Here is a 15,945-nt window from a genome sequence, read left to right as displayed (position 1 = left end):
TATCAGGCCCCGTGATAATAACACTAAATACGTTCTCTGTTGCTGACTTGCGTCCATGTTGGGGTCATATTTTAAGGCATTTGACACAAAATAATTGTGAGGGTGAAAGATAAAATTGATATTTTTATTACATGGCTCAGGCTACAAAGGAACAATGGGTCATTATCAGCTCTTAGACTTCCTATATAAAACCCAGGCAAGCTGTCGGTCAGACCACTGAGTGAGTTGGCCCGCAGGCCTCCTGCACCCCTCACCCATCCTCAGCCTTCATTTCTCAGGCTGCCAGGAAGGAATCCAATGCCTGGTGAGTGGTGGTGAGATGGGAGGCGTGCTGGCATCAACTGTATGTCCCTGTTCTCTGCACTAAACCAGCTGGGCAATGTTCAAGTGTGTTGTTGTGTAATATTTACATGTTCCTCTCTGGGATGTGAAGTAGAACCTGTTTGGCTGGTGACAGGATCTCCCACCGTTCTGGTTTGTCTCTGCTCTGCTTAAAGATTATTTATTAATCAACTGATTCAAGTTAAGGCCATTGGTGATAAGCAGCACGGTATATTTAAGTGGCACCTCTTTAGTTAGGTAATTATTAATTTGCCACAACCAGGAAGCTAACAACTTCCCAAAGTATTTACCGTACAGAGGAAACAGCTTTGTATTCAGGGAACTACCTAGACATCTGAAAGGCTATTACCTTGGTTTTTCTGCTCATTTTAAGTAGAAAGACAAAGAGGTCAAGCTCCGCTATTAGCTGAGACTGCCATCTAGTGGTTGCATAAGAAAAGTGTTCTTAGCTCAAAACAAAACAGAAAAATAATGGAATCTTATTTTGTTTTACTTTGCTTTATATATGAATTTCCCATTTGATTTCAAATTGGAAAAAACGACTCACGCTTCTAATGAAAGTGCTACCAGGGCTGTAGTGTAGATCAGTTTTGTGTAGATTGTAAATCAATCCTAAATCCTGGTGAAATTAAGTCATAGGCCAAGACGAAGTTAGGAAGAGCAAAGTAGGTAATAAACACAATGTGTGTCAATTTTTAAGTTAATGTTACGTGTAAAGAAAAACAGCGAAGTAGATCTTTCTACATCCAAGAAAACTGCTGTCTCAAACATTAAAATGTGACTGGGCCCCTATATACAAGCTTCTAGGCCATATCGGGGTGACCCATCTTCACCAATTGCTATTATATTCTTTATGCCTTGTATTTTATTCTGATTAAATGTGTCCGGATGAGAGTTAGTATCTATAATCCTCACTTATACAAGTTTCAATGTGTTTTAAAAATATATAACAATCTTAAAATGAAAAACACTGCAGCTTGAAGGTAGAAGACAAACTACATTTTGCACCTTTGTAGTATTTCAAAGTATCATATAAATATGTAAGAAGATAGAGAAGTTGAATGGATGGGTTAGGGTAAGAGAAATCCTTTCCCCCAGGTTTATTTTTTAATTACTGTTCCTTTGTTTTAAATTATAAAATATCTGTGGATACTACAATCTTCAGTTTCAGGATTGTTAAAGTGAGCAACAACTAATTCAATGTTGAATCTATGTGAAGCCAGCTGCTCAGTAAAACTGTTGCAATAGAAATCCACCAGAGAACAGGTTCAGGATTTTAACCCCGAGGGAAATACGAGCAACTTCAGTTCTGCAGACACCAGGTCCAACGAGGCACAGGTGCAGCTACTGACTCCGGTGTGAGCCACAAAATATCACTTGTCACTCAGAGGAAAGTGTTAGTTCAAAGAGTACATTCTCCACCATTCTTAACTTAAATATATTATGTAATTTTTCTACAAATGTGATTCTCGGGAAGTTCATATTTAACAGTTAAGTTTATTCATAGTACATGACATCAATAGTGGAAAAACCTCTAATTGAGCCATTACATGTTTTGTCACGTTGCCATAGAAAAGAGAACTCAGATGAACAATTGAACAGGAAGTTTATTTTGTGAAAACTGTTCACTTCTTTGCTGCCTCCTTCTGGAGCTTCTTCACCTCATGCTTGATGATTTTGTTCCTCTGCAGAAACAAAGAGAAAAAGTGCGTTAATTAAAAAAAATCCTCAGCGACTGCTGCAGGGTCACCACGCTTCACACGGAGTAATGGACACTTTAAACTCAAGTGTCACTGGCCGCAGCTCGGAAAATGAATTACTTCTCATTTGCCTGCCATGTGAGCAGAGACAATGCCACTATTACCAACGCTCGCTCACTGGCGCAATTAAATCAAACCCACCAATCATTAAATTTATTGGCTGCAGCCGTTTAGTCAGCAATCTGTGAAAAGGCACTGACACTGATCACATTCAACAGAGCTGTATCCAACACCAGTTTAACAGGCTCTTTTTCTCACAGTGCAAGTTAGTGCAAGTCAGGGTCTGTTTGAGAGCTGGCCTCTCTAAACCACTCATGCTCTCAAAGTGGATATAACTACATAATGCCAACACAGCACTTTCTTATATTCAACTACAGAAAACCAATTAATTTGCTCATGGGGGATAGTTTTGTTGTTGCAACAGCTAATGCTGACAAAGCTCAGAAAAGATTATAAACTGAATCGTTAAGAACGGTTAAAGCATCGATATCAACAGGGAAGAAGATTAAACATACTGCCAATTATTTCAACATGGCAAACAAGTTAAGAAATGTACAAATTATTTAAAGTCATTGAGGAATAACGGTTGTGTAAAGACATAAGCACCAGGAGATGTGGAGGAATACAAGTTATTTTCAGCCCGGTTATTAATCATTTACAATGAGAACAGTGATGTAAAGTAATGAAAAGAATTACACATTTTACTTTTTCTTCCTTTACAAGTTTTCAGAGTATGTTTGAGGAGGTTCTCCTCTCACTTGTTTGTATTAAACCAGGACTCAGCTTATTGATCTTGTATAAATTAAAGTCGCCCGAACAACTGATTTGTGTTTCTGTTGCACTTACCATCCTCTTGGCCTTCGTCACCTTGTAGCGGTCAAAGTCAGACATTTTGGCCCTCTGCAAAGATAACCGAGAAGATAAGGTCAGTGATATAACCTGGGTGGTTTACTTTTTTTGTTTTAAAGCCCAAGTCAAGTTCCGGATACTTTTTGTCATAGAGGCGATGAACAGTCGCTGTGCTGCAGTTACGCAACCCCAAGAGCTGGAAGCATTGAATCTGTCCACTGCCAGCCGCTGTGATAATGTTTCTTACTGAGGGATAGTTGTATTAAGGTATAGTTTAACTAATTTTACTATTTTGAACATATGTTGGGATGTATGCAATTATCATTAAGGTCAGTTTGTAAGTGGTGGCAACCAGTACTACACACTTTCAATGAGAAAGACATGTTAACCTGTCCAAAGCGGTGGGTTGCCTTCTCTAAATAAATCACTGCCTCTCAAAACATTGAGAAAATAACACATTTAGGAAACAACCTTATGGCAAAAAGAGCAGAGGCAGTATTTCACACATCATGGGTCAGATGTTTAGCACGCTTTTACTTTCATCTAGCACCTAAATTAATCACAAAAGACTAGAAGCTATCAGGACCTGTCAGGCTCAGTCCAACAACTGACAGTGACTGATCAGCCTCACAAACATTTGCTTCATAAATAAAGTAGCAGACAGCAATGCTAGGGAAGAACAGAAAACCTGTCTTTTCCCTGAGAAGTCAGGAATTATTAGGGTTGGGAATGTGTGAGGTAATGCAAACGCTGCTGCCATCAAACACTAAAGTGATATATATCAGCTGGTTGCACATTGTGTACTGGGTTCAAAAATTAGTTTGCAGCTTTCACCAGTTTCCATCTGGTAAAAACCACCACTGTGGTGGTCAGGTTTTAGGAGTGTGAAATCCTTTACCTGTGCTAAATACCACCCGAGCTGAGATTACTCACTCAGGTGAGATAGAAGTTCATATCTTCACCTATCCATCGTCAACTTTTGTCCCCATGACTACTTTGGCTTAGAACAACAATATAAGAAACACTGATGCTATGTTTAGCAACAAAATCCCAGTGCATACTCATTCCCCCAAAATAATATTAACATTTTTACCTAGAGTTTACAGAATAATAAAGTTAATCTGTGGTCAAATAAATAACAGTAAGACCCTATATGACCAAAACCCTCCAACAACTTATCCATTTCTAAAGCCAATTTCAAGTAACAGCTGTATCATGTCTTTAAAAAAACATAATACATCCCATGCTGCTAAGTGTGACTGTTCTCTCTGCCCTCTAAAGTAAAACCGTCTGGGATCAAACGTACATGTTCATATTGTCCAGAAGCTAAAACAAAGCCTTTACCTTCTGTCTTGCCTCGATCTTCTTGGCCCAGCTGCTTTGTTCCCACTTCTCGTTGACTTGGGCCTTCTCCCAGGCTCTCCTCACAAACTTCTGGCGGGCACTGTGAACCACAGCATACAGTAAGTACTGACAATAGAGCCACCCATTAATGTTGCATCACATATAAACACAAACACATTTCTACAACAACTACAGCAAAAAGACTCATGTTGGACCTCTCAGGTCCTGTTCAAAGCTGGTCCTATGTTAAACGATGGTATTGCATTCAAGGTAAATGAATGCACCAAGGTACATATCTGGAGTCTAAATCTACCCTTCAGCACAATGATAAAACCACCATGTGAGATACCGTGACTGCAGGTGGTCTTCTCATTTTTGCAAGCTGTGTTGTTTGTAAAGTCTGAAGCTTTAAAAAGAGATTAATTTTAACAGATGAACGAATTTGTATGTAGAATGGTAGAAACAGGTCAGTAGATGTTCTCTTTTTAGTGGGTGTCCTGATCTAAAAATAAAATGCATTCAACAAATCTTAAAAAATGTTGGACAGCACAAAGATATTCACAGATAAGCTCTTATACATACATCCCTACATTCATTCAGATGATGTCTTTTGCAGGATTTTTGGTGGCATAATCTGACCATTGTTCCTACTCACCTGTGGGGTACTTTGATGACATAGTCTGTGAGCTGCATACACTTGAAGGGCATGGCTTGCCTCTTCACCCCTGTGCAGGGACCATCAACGAGAGCCTGGAAAACACGGGGCACAAGAAACAATCAATATCATCAAATTGAAAGCAAGGCTAACACTTATCAAAACACTGTGTAAAGGAGCACTCACCCTATTTTGGTCGATGACATCTACGATGGCCACCAGCTTGCCAGCATGGGGTCCGAAAGAGATGTAGGCAACACGGCCGATCTCAACGAAACGCTTGAACACCTGAGAAAGACACCAGGCAACAGCACGTCAGAAAAAAATGACTGAAATTGAAACGTTGTCTGGCAGACACACAACACGAGACTGGGACAACCGAGCAGGTCAGTGTGGAGGCTGTGAAGCTCCCCGGCTTGCAGCAATGGACAGCAACAGTTGATAATGCTTCGACTAGCTAACGTTAACTAGCCAATGCTAAAGCTAACGACTTCACAAAAATGGGACTACATTGAACACTGGACATTACGTGTATTTAAGCTGAACAACCTCGTAAACGCGTGTTTTCAGTCGGTGTTGTGAAGACAAAACAAGTGAAACGGGTTAGCTTCACCGAGCAGTTCTCGGCCCTCTCAGCCTGAAAGACCACGTTGTATTGCGGCCCAAGAGCCGACATCTTATACACCCTACTTTAAAACTTAAAACGTGCGTGACTGTATCAAACACTCCACAAATATGCGTATTGGTGTGTTACCAACACACACGACTCGTATTGTTCCAGATCAGTGAGATTTATGTAAAGAAATTCGACTTGGAAATGCCAAAACCCTCATGGCGAACTCACCATGATGGCAGTCCGGGAGCAGAAAGGACGTTAGAGCTTCCGCCTGCCGCACATACGGCTTCCGCCAAATGGATGCGCATGCGCAGTCGGTGTAGATTTTATATTATTGCATGAGTGTCTTAATAAAGCCCGTCGGTATTAAAAAAATAGTCTACTATGTTGAAGCTGTGGATAAAGTAATTTGAATACGATGCAAAATATGCACCAGACCGCCAGACAAAAACTTCTGCGTGACATTCTCATGTTGCCTTCACTGACACTGTGGAATACCACTGAGTTAAGCAAAAATGAACCTCTAACAGAGAGGAAAGGAACGATTTATATTAATGTTGTGTTGGTAATGGCGAGTGATGTCTAGGCTATAAAAGTGCATTTAAAATTAGCAAACCATAGGTACTGCTTACATTTACTTGAACTTGTCTTTACTTTTACTTCCTCAACTAGCCTCCATGTCAACATAGTTTTTAGACTAGTCATGGTAGCGAGTGAAGATAATGGCATATTTATAGTAGAAGGACCAGTATGTTTTATCCTTTTGTTTTTGACAGAGGCAGAAAACAGAAACTGGTCGTTTTTTCCGTTTTCTCCTAACATATTTTTGTTTTTATGACCTACAATGATGATAGGTGTTTTCCATATCAAATGAATGTGCCGCTTTCATTTTTTAAATACTATGCTGATGAATAGATTATAAAGTATTACAACAATCTTGTTTGGCCAGCTGAGTGACCGTGCGCACCATATCTGTTTTGAATATGAAATGAAAGCAGTTTAGCAAGTTCCTCAGGATGTACTGTGGACAGTACAGTCTGTTCTCAACAGCTCTCAACAGAAAAAAAAGGTGTATAACCATAGACTGTATATAACCCATAGTAATGACGAAAATGACCAGCAGGTGTCGCACTCTTAACCCCTCATCAATAGGTTTGTACACTCACTGTCTCAAAAAATAAATAGAAATGTGATTATGTTGACAGCCCAAGCAAACATCTATAGATAGGCGTTTATTCAGCCAATAACCTACAGAGACAGTGAGCATCATATGAAGAATCTATATTCAAGCTCTCACTGGACTGTAGCCTTCATCAGCTGGGATCACATGGAGCGACCTGATACCTGGCAAAACACACTGAATGCACGTCTGTAGACTGGTTCGATACATACCTGATATGGTTATTGAAAAGAATTTCATCGTTTACAAAATAAAACTGAATAGCTATATGTTTAAATATACACATTTAAATATACAATTGACACATTCAAACAATATTTTTAACTTATTAAATATATTTATTTAATTTAAAGTGAACATCAAATACATTGAGTATTAAATAGTTAAAAAAAAAGAGACATTTAAATTAGATATGTGGTGAAAATAAATGTAGGAGACCAGATTAAACGGATAAACACATGTACGCCACCAGGACACTCCACCTAGTTCTGGTTCAGCTCAGAAAAGGGAGGCGATACGTATCGTCATGGCTCCAAGCACGAGCTGTTACGCACGTAGAGTCCTCCTTCTTTGTGACTTTCCAGTTCTGTATCAGCGATAACACCCTAGACCGAAAATACTTGCGCAAGTACAACGTCTTGTGAGGACGCAGAAGACTACGGAACATCAGCTGTGGTAAATACCTTTATTTGAGTTTGATTGATAAACATAAGTGATTATGGATTTTGTTTTTTTTAAAGTCACTCTTTCGATTTATCTACTTTCGATTTAAATTAACATTAACAACGAAATTATGGAAAACATAGATTATCTACATAGTTATGTGCCTCTCGTGTAGTTTACTAAACATTGTTTTCAAACGTTAAGCTTAAAACTCTTATATGTGAGAACAGTTTTCACATTTGAGACGATAACCTACTACGCGACAGAACAACAGCTCTTGTCTCGACTCCGGCTGTGCGCATGAGGAAATGTCTCGCGGCTGTTTGTCTCAACGCGGATGTGAAATGCTGTGCGCCACGCAGTTGAAGCCTAAAATCTTTTCTCTCTTTTTTTTTTTTTTAAACTCACATTTGTAAAGGATTCAGATTCGCGAAACTTTTCTTTTATTCGTGAAAACTTAAAACAAAACAAAACAAAAAAAACATAAAAAGGAAATTACGCCAAAATATACAATTAAAAAAATAAATTATGCGATAAAGATTACGATAACAATTTGTGCATACAAATATTTTATGTGCTTAGTATTTGAAAAATAAATGTATAAAACGCCTTTCTGGACTTTGTAGCAGCAGTGAGCACAGGTTTCCTAGGTTTCCTTCCTTCACAGAGACAGTCACGGAAAAAAACAAGGGTGTGTCATGCAATGTTGCAGGTATACGCCCATATTTAGTAATTAGTCCAGCAGGACACTCATGCATTACAGTGCTTAATTGTATTTCTTTTATAATTCATCTGGCAGATTTAGGTGAATTGTCAGATTCTGTGGTAATATGATTATATTACCTCATTGTAGGATCAGTATTTTCAGTACTTGAGTAAAGGTCTTTTTTTAAATTACATATTTGTTGTCCACTACTTTTAACAATACACATTTTGTTTTCCAGGTGACAGAGAGTCAGAATGAGGAACCTTTCATCGAACTGCTGCCTGTAAGAACCTTTCTTTGTTCTGTTCAGGGGACGTTTAAATGGGCATTCACAAATAATAAGATACCTGGGGAGCAGAGGCGGGTAGTAACGAGTATGATTTAAAATGTCACACACACACACACACACACACACTCACAAAAAGACTTCTGTTGTTCTCACTTCCTTCAGTGGCACTGAGCCGTACAGACAGTTTCATTACGTGGTGAGGCTGAGTCTGAATCATGTGACGCTACGCCAGTACAATGAAGCTGAATGGAGTTTTGTTTGTGCTGCTTTTATTTAGCCCACACTGACAAATCACAAATTTGTATCAGAGAGTTGTAAAATCTGAATAAGATACCCTCTATAATTAGACCCTTAAGTTAGATAATAGAAAAAAAAACTCCCCCAAGAAACCTTTAACGGAAAAAAGAGAAACTTCAGAAGGAGGAACAGAGGCAGAATCCCTTCTCCAGGACGTAGAGATATGCAATCCAGAGTAAAAAGACTTAGCAGCAGTAGAATTACATTATGGAGGAACAGATTGACTATATTACGTAAACAAATATGTTATATTAAGTAAATATAAAGTACAAGAAGCTGAAATGAATTGAATGAATTGAAATGAGAAGTTTGCCATGAAGATGTTGAGCCATTTCCAGATGCCCCCAAGACCAGGACCTGGACCACGAAACCTCCTCTGTGCCACAAAGACCTGGAAATTGGCCGGACATCAACTCAACACACAAGTGAAAACTCAAAGATATTATTCCCAGAGACGGAAGAGACCAGAAGAACTGGGATCACAGTGAGAAACAGAGCTCACGCTGTTTGTGTCTCGTGGAGGAGGAAAACCTGCATAATCAATAAAATGTTGTTGGATAATTTAACTGGAGCCTAGCTTGAATTTGTGCGATTAATGATTTTACATTGCCACAATTTGTAATTTTCACTCTTTTTTGATTATTATAAGTCAAAATGATTCAGATCTCACCATTACTCCCCACCATTCGCACAGAGGGAGAAGAGACAAGGAGGAACAAGAAGAAAACGTAATTGCGGACACCAACGTACGAGAAGTTATGCTTATTCATCCTGGATGAAGACCTGAATAAGCACAGACAGGAACCACGAACCAAAGTCATGCATAGTCCTGGGGAAAGGAATATACAGGTTATGACTCAGTTCAAGCACACACTTCATACACACAAACAGAAGGTGAAAGTGGTGCTATGATTTGCGTAAACTTAAGGGCAAATACTCCACAGGACAAGCGCTTCACACTGAGATGGATAATGGTAACGTGCACAGGAACACCACAGTAACCACAAGATTAGATAACAAACTGAAGGTTAAGGCGGAAAGATGAGTCTAGATTTAAAGTGCTCAGATGTCAGCAGGGTGATTATTCTTACGCTGACCCAAGTCACCATTTTGCCACTTTTACATACACGTTTTATTCTACAGTCATCATCATTATGGTATATTACTCTTCCAGTGGTCCAGTAAATACCACTGTGAGCATCAGTTCTGTTTTTCAGCTCTGATTCTGTGAACTTTATCAAGATAATTGTCTTTTCTACCTTTCAGGTTGGCAGCTCAGCAGTTTGGGGAGTCTTATTTCCCATGCCAAAACGGAAAAAGAGGTAGAGCTCACTCATCTTTGCGTCACGCCATCATAAAAACCTTGCTATCATAAGTATTTTCCATCTCCTACATCAAACTGCTCTTGTCTGGTGTGTTGCAGGTCCAGCATACCTGTCGTGGGTGTTAGACTGTGTTTCCAAATGTAAAGGCAAGAGAATATCCTTACAGAATCCAGCAGATGCCACACTCATAATAGGAGACCTGGAGGACACCATCTACAGAGAGAGACCAGATGAGGTGAACGGGTGGGGAAAATTCTACCTTCCCAAGACAGTGACGATGCAGGTTATAGGTGTAGTGGAGGGCACCTCGTGTCCGTGTGACCAGCTTGTTCTGATGACCTGCGAGGACAAAAAGCTGTACGCCTACGATGGAGAGGAGCTGCATCTGGTGGCTTCAAGCCTGCATCAGCTGTGGACTGAGGGAATAAAGTTTTCAGCATCCAAGAGCTACTACCACGGGGAGGCCTTCAAACATATGGTGAGACGCGACAGTCATTTGCTTGAAACAAGCAGGATTTGTGATTGTTTACCCTGATGATTGAGCACGTGTGGGTGTTGACGACCATTTTTTGTGTCATCTGTTGTGTGTAGACAAAGCAGGACTGGGCGGACGCGAGGAAGGGCCCTGTGGGGAGGAGGTTGGACGAGGAGCATCATAAACTGGTGTTATCAAAAAAGTCCTCATTCATGGAGAATCTCAGAATCGCCAGACAACGAGCTGTGGTGCTATGATACAACTAAGGTAGTAATTCTCATAAAAAAAATTAAATTTTCTCTATAAAGTTCATGTATGAGCTCACGTATGTTATATATAATATATATATAACTAATAACTAATTCTCTCTCTCTCTCTCTTTCTGTTGCTCTCCTCTCTCCAGGACTCATCATGCCTCCAAGCCAGCGACAGGCAGATCCAGAGACAGCCAGAGCCAGAGACACATTGTTTTTGGTCAAAGGTGTGGGTCGCGTTGAAAACATGGTTTTGGCCTTGTGAACGCAATATCTCCAGAACTCTTCAAGGGAATCCCTTGAAATTTAGTACAAACGTTGACTTGGACTCAATGACGAACTGAATAGACTGTGGTGGTCAAAACCCACCATTACTCACTATGATGTGTATAGTATGAGTTTGTAATATGTGTGTGTGTGTGTGTGTGTGTGTGTGTGTGTGTGCACTCATATTTAGTATTCTGTGTTCATGCCTCTGTAAATCTGTAATCTCTGTAAAGAAAATAAAAATATAATAACAAAAACAATGCACACGACGATGAATTCAGTCCCTGAATTTGAACTTAGAACTTCACAAGTCTCTGAGAGCAGCTTCACATGTTGTCTTTGAACTGACTTTGAACTGTATAAAATGGCTTCAGTAGCTGCTGCTTGTTTTCTCTAGTTCAGTTAACTTAACTCAGTTTTACATTTTTCAAAACTCATAAATTAAAGTTTAAGACAGCAGGGGAATTTAGGATTCAGTGTTGAGTAGAAATGAGTATTTTTTCCAATTCTGCCTTTAACAATAAAAATATTTTTATTCAGAACAGGAAGGTGGACCGTTGAACCAAAAATAAGTTTCTGCTCAAGACAAAGACACAAGATTAAAGACATACAAGGGAATAAGACAATAATACAATATAATAATAATAATACAATATAATCATAGGTTAAAAAACAGATAAAAGTAAGTACACTAGTAGTAGTAAGTACACATAAGTACACTATGTTTAAGTCCTACTAAAATTCAAAACAATGTTTCCTGTTCCAATGTTTCCTATGTTTACTGAAAACTGCTGCCACCGCCTAAGCCACAGGGTTTTTCTGCAGAACTGAAGCTGTAGGTTTTGTCCCTCCTTTGCACGACTGAAAGTTTCTTTCCCCCATGCAAAGGAGTTGTTGCTGCAGAGGGTGCTGTTTTCACTTCCTTCACTTCCTCCAGTTTAGCTCAGTTACATTTTCGACGCTTTGTGTCATCACTTTTAGTGCCACGCCTAAATACACAGACATCCTGTCACACACGGATCCTTTTACACAAGAGAAAAATGAATTGCTTAACAAATAAAGACATATGTTGGATTCATGTTGGAGTCCTGCTGTATTTTCTGTTCTTGGTGTAAACAGCTTTTAATGTCAGAGAACCATACTCATCTCAGGAGTTTAGCATCTGACGTGTGTGTGTGTGTGTGTGTGTGTGTGTGTGTGTGTGTGTGTGTGTGTTTCTACTGCCGCTTCACGTAGCTGTGAGCAAAAACCAGTTAGTACTAGCCTTACTGTAGAACAATAATCATCTCATCATTCTGTTTGTGGAGTCGTTCAGTGATTGCCACATATTTATATCTAATCATGGTGTATCACGTTGTTAATCGCAGTTTGGTTTTACGTCACAATAAGGAAACAAACTGAGCAGAAGTAGTTTGAATCAGGGGAGGGACTTAACTTCTCTCTCCTAGTTTCTTTTACTGATTACTACGATGGTGAGTAGCTGCTTTGAAGCGCTTTCCTTTGTCAATATTTCATATTAAAATGATTAAATTCTACTTTGCTAATTATCAGTGAAATGTGTAACTGTTGTAAACATGTCCTGTATTATTTCCAATTACATCATCATCATTACATCAGGCTGCTGAACGAAGAGCTGAAAGGTGAGTTAACGCAACCACGAGTAGTTCCTGGTGTATTTTGCTTTTCAATTCTCTAAAATCAACTCATGTTTGTTATTTTAGAGAGGAATTTGAGGAGAGTGACAATGTTTTCAGAACGAATTCCCTCATAATAATTGAAGAAATGCTGAAACTGAGTAACCACACTCCAGAAGATTCTACGATGTTAGTGGATGAGGTATGTCTGATGGTGACAAATCAGTTTTTGGACATGTCAGTGTGTTTTGAAACATATACACCTCAGGAAATCATATCTCTTTGTGTTTGTCCTGTGTTTTGACCTTTCAGATTCTTCACAGCATCTTCTTTTTGGGGGGGATCAACAAGCCATCGTATTCCCCAGAGGATATTATGAGTGATAGGGAGATGTTGAATGGGTTGAGGGAACTCTACCCAAACCCTTTTCTCCACTATTCCTCTCAACTACCAGAGCGGAGTCCATTTTCATGTGTGTTAGACATGGTAAGATTATAGTTTGTCAAAAGATGATACAGTTTGTAAAATTGTAAGGACTTGCTACCTCACTTAAACATATTGAAATGTCACAGTTTATGGTTAATGTACCGCAGTAAATTTCACCAACACAAAGCTTGACTCTGTGGATAATTCTGCATTTGTGGTGATAACAGCAGCTTGATAATATTTGTTATTGCTTGCAGATTGTCCGCCTGATTGGACAAGAGAATGAAAACCAAATAATAGAAAGGCTCCAAGACATCATCAGGCGAATGTCCAGGGGTCGTGGACAAAATCTCATCTCGTTCACCATCTGTGTCTCTCAGAAGACCGAGGGCCCAGCTTCAGAACGATACTATGGAGTCTCCATGTCCACTTCTGGCCGTCTTCTCGGGAAGATCATGGTGGCTGCCTCCTGTTTAAGCGCCTGGGACCGTCATGTAGCTGATGCAGTCATGACCTACTATCCAGGCAAGAAGACCAAGAAATCATACTTTGATGGAACAATCCAACTTCCAGAGAGTGTCAGGTGCCAGGCGTTTAGCCTCAGCACAGGAGATGAAATGCCTCCATGCAGATCATGTGGGAATTTATTTGGTTTGGGCACAGATGAAGAAGAAAAGTGGCCCTGTGGCAACTGTGCTGAAGTTGAGAGCCTGAGTAACTTGCTCAAAAAAGAGAATGAAGTAAAAAGGCAAGTACAACCAACATCTCAGACGTGGACAGATGAGAACAGACAGACGGCTATAGATAATGTTCGGAAACATCTTAAATGTTACCTGCGCACAGAGGGATTTGATTGGGATCAGAATTTCTACACCCCACAAAGAATTCAGATTTTATATTATTTCTAATTGATATAATGGGGGGAGCTTGGAATCAGTTACTGTGATGTAAACTCAGGTTCATTATTTGTTTTGATTTTATCTCCTGTAACCTCATCTAGATAAGATAAGAATTTTTTTTATTTGTTTATTCATTTGTGTGTTTCGATCCTCATTCTCAGGGACCCTAGGGAAAAATGGTTACAACAAATACATGAAAGCATATAAATGACATAAATTAAAAGCAAATGTAAATCCGATTACATACATATGCATATATGTGTACGTGAACATACATGTAATTGAATTAAACAAGGTAACTTGCAAGTTGCACTGTGATTAATGTCCATATCTACTCAGTCTCCAAAATCAATATGGAGCAATATATTTTTCATTAAAGTCTTAAGTCCATTTATGATTTTGAAATCAATCTTATTCAGGGATTCTCCAATAAATGATGGTTAATTATGTCACTGAATGGCCAGTGACCCTGATGTGTTTACCTGCACCTACCTCCTGTAATGTGCTATGAGATGAAATGAAATGGCATCTTTTAATAACAGATGTGTTTCTGCCCATTTGAGATAGAAGTGTGTTGATATCACTATGGACCAGGACCTCTCCTTAACATCACCCTCCATGTTGGGGTAATGAACCTGCATTGTAATCATCAAACGTAATGAAAACTCAAAGTTTCTCTTGCTGATACCCGTGATTAAATGTGTTGTTGCTACACAAGCTGCAGTTTTCATTTCTCCCATCAGGTTTAGCACCACACCCAAAAATACAGACACCCTGTAACACAAGAGAAAAATCACAGTCTCACTAATAAAGATATAATTTGGATTCATGTTAGAGTCTTATTGTATTTTCTGTTCTTGGTATAAACAGCTTTGAATGTCGGAGAGCCACTCAGAAGTTTAGCATCTGACGTGTGTGTGTGTGTGTGTGTGTGTGTATGTGTGTGTGTGTGTGTTTTTACTGCCGCTCCTTGTACATTCACACATTCACAGAGACATCTTGTGTGTTTAAACCAGTTCTATAACATTCCTGTAGAAGAATCATCATCTCATCATTGTGTTTGTGAATTCAATCGGTCACTGACACGTAGTATTTACATCTGATAAAAGTCAATCACATTGTTAATCACAGTTTGGTTTCACATAACAACGAGGAAACCAGGACAATGCGAATGATTTAAATTCTCTCTCTCATTTTCATTTACTCATAACTTAAGATGGTGAGTAGCTGCTTTTAAGTGGTTTCATTTCTAAATATGTTGATTGTTGAAATGTATCCTAATGTGTCCTGTATTATTTCCAATTATCTTTGTATCCCATCAGGCTGATGCACAAAAAAGAAAAAGGTAAGATTTACTCAACCACGAGTAGTTACTGGTACATTCTGCTTTTCATTTCTCTAAACTGATGTTTATTATTTTAGGGAAAAAACTCCAGAGAGCGAAAATGGTATCAAAGAGAATTCTTTAACAATTATTAAAAAAATGATGGAACTGAGTGAAAAGACTCAGGAAAATACTTCAATGTTGGTGGATGAGGTATGTCTGATCGTGACAAATCAGTTTTTTGGACATAATGTACGGCGTGGTCAGTGTGTTTTGAACATATACAACATAGGAAATCATATCTCTTTGTGTGTGACCTGTGTTTTGACCTTTCAGATTCTTCACAGCATCTTCTTTTTGGAAGTGATCAATGATAGACAGTTTTCCCCAAAAAATATTGTGAGGGATGAAAAGATGTTGAATGAATTGAAAACTCGCTTCCCAAACCCTTTTCTCCACTATTCCTCTCAACTACCCAAGCGAAGTCCATTTTCATGTGTGTTAGACATGGTAAGATTATAGTTTGTCAAAAGATGATACAGTTTGTAAAATTGTAAGGACTTGCTACCTCACTTAAACATATTGAAATGTCACAGTTTATGGTTAATGTACCGCAGTAAATTTCACCAACACAAAGCTT

General features: G+C 39.0%; 3 protein-coding genes and 1 long non-coding RNA gene across 4 annotated transcripts; 3 read left to right on the top strand and 1 right to left on the bottom strand.

The window, feature by feature from the left end:
* Positions 1–1,931: 1,931 nt before the first annotated feature.
* rpl14 (ribosomal protein L14) lies at positions 1,932–5,885 on the bottom strand. Its single transcript, XM_022747648.1, has 6 exons — positions 5,795–5,885; positions 5,137–5,238; positions 4,951–5,045; positions 4,296–4,395; positions 2,949–3,002; positions 1,932–2,027 (listed from the first exon to the last, which is right to left on the bottom strand). The coding sequence occupies exons 1-6, from the start codon at positions 5,795–5,797 to the stop codon at positions 1,968–1,970; spliced, it is 414 nt and encodes a 137-aa protein (XP_022603369.1). The 5' UTR covers positions 5,798–5,885; the 3' UTR covers positions 1,932–1,967.
* A 1,439-nt stretch (positions 5,886–7,324) lies between these two features.
* On the top strand, positions 7,325–11,284 carry LOC111223482. Its single transcript, XM_022747646.1, has 6 exons — positions 7,325–7,421; positions 8,354–8,398; positions 9,968–10,023; positions 10,125–10,504; positions 10,618–10,768; positions 10,905–11,284. Exons 2-5 carry the CDS (start codon positions 8,370–8,372, stop codon positions 10,756–10,758), a joined length of 606 nt encoding a protein of 201 aa, XP_022603367.1. The 5' UTR covers positions 7,325–7,421; positions 8,354–8,369; the 3' UTR covers positions 10,759–10,768; positions 10,905–11,284.
* Positions 11,285–12,406: 1,122 nt separating this feature from the next.
* LOC111223364 lies at positions 12,407–14,291 on the top strand. Its single transcript, XM_022747471.1, has 5 exons — positions 12,407–12,494; positions 12,640–12,662; positions 12,744–12,858; positions 12,969–13,142; positions 13,340–14,291. Exons 1-5 carry the CDS (start codon positions 12,492–12,494, stop codon positions 13,988–13,990), a joined length of 966 nt encoding a protein of 321 aa, XP_022603192.1. The 5' UTR covers positions 12,407–12,491; the 3' UTR covers positions 13,991–14,291.
* Positions 14,292–15,138: 847 nt separating this feature from the next.
* LOC111223457 lies at positions 15,139–15,709 on the top strand. Its single transcript, XR_002665173.1, has 4 exons — positions 15,139–15,200; positions 15,304–15,326; positions 15,404–15,518; positions 15,642–15,709. It is a non-coding gene; the product is annotated as an uncharacterized LOC111223457 (long non-coding RNA).
* The last annotated feature ends 236 nt before the right edge of the window (positions 15,710–15,945 follow it).

This window comes from Seriola dumerili, unplaced genomic scaffold (genome assembly GCF_002260705.1).
Source record: "Seriola dumerili isolate Sdu_G_001 unplaced genomic scaffold, Sdu_1.0 BDQW01000110.1, whole genome shotgun sequence".
Taxonomy (NCBI): Eukaryota; Metazoa; Chordata; class Actinopteri; order Carangiformes; family Carangidae; genus Seriola; species Seriola dumerili.
The sequence above is the reverse complement of the archived record's forward strand: the minus strand, read 5'-3'. Positions and strand labels throughout refer to the sequence as shown.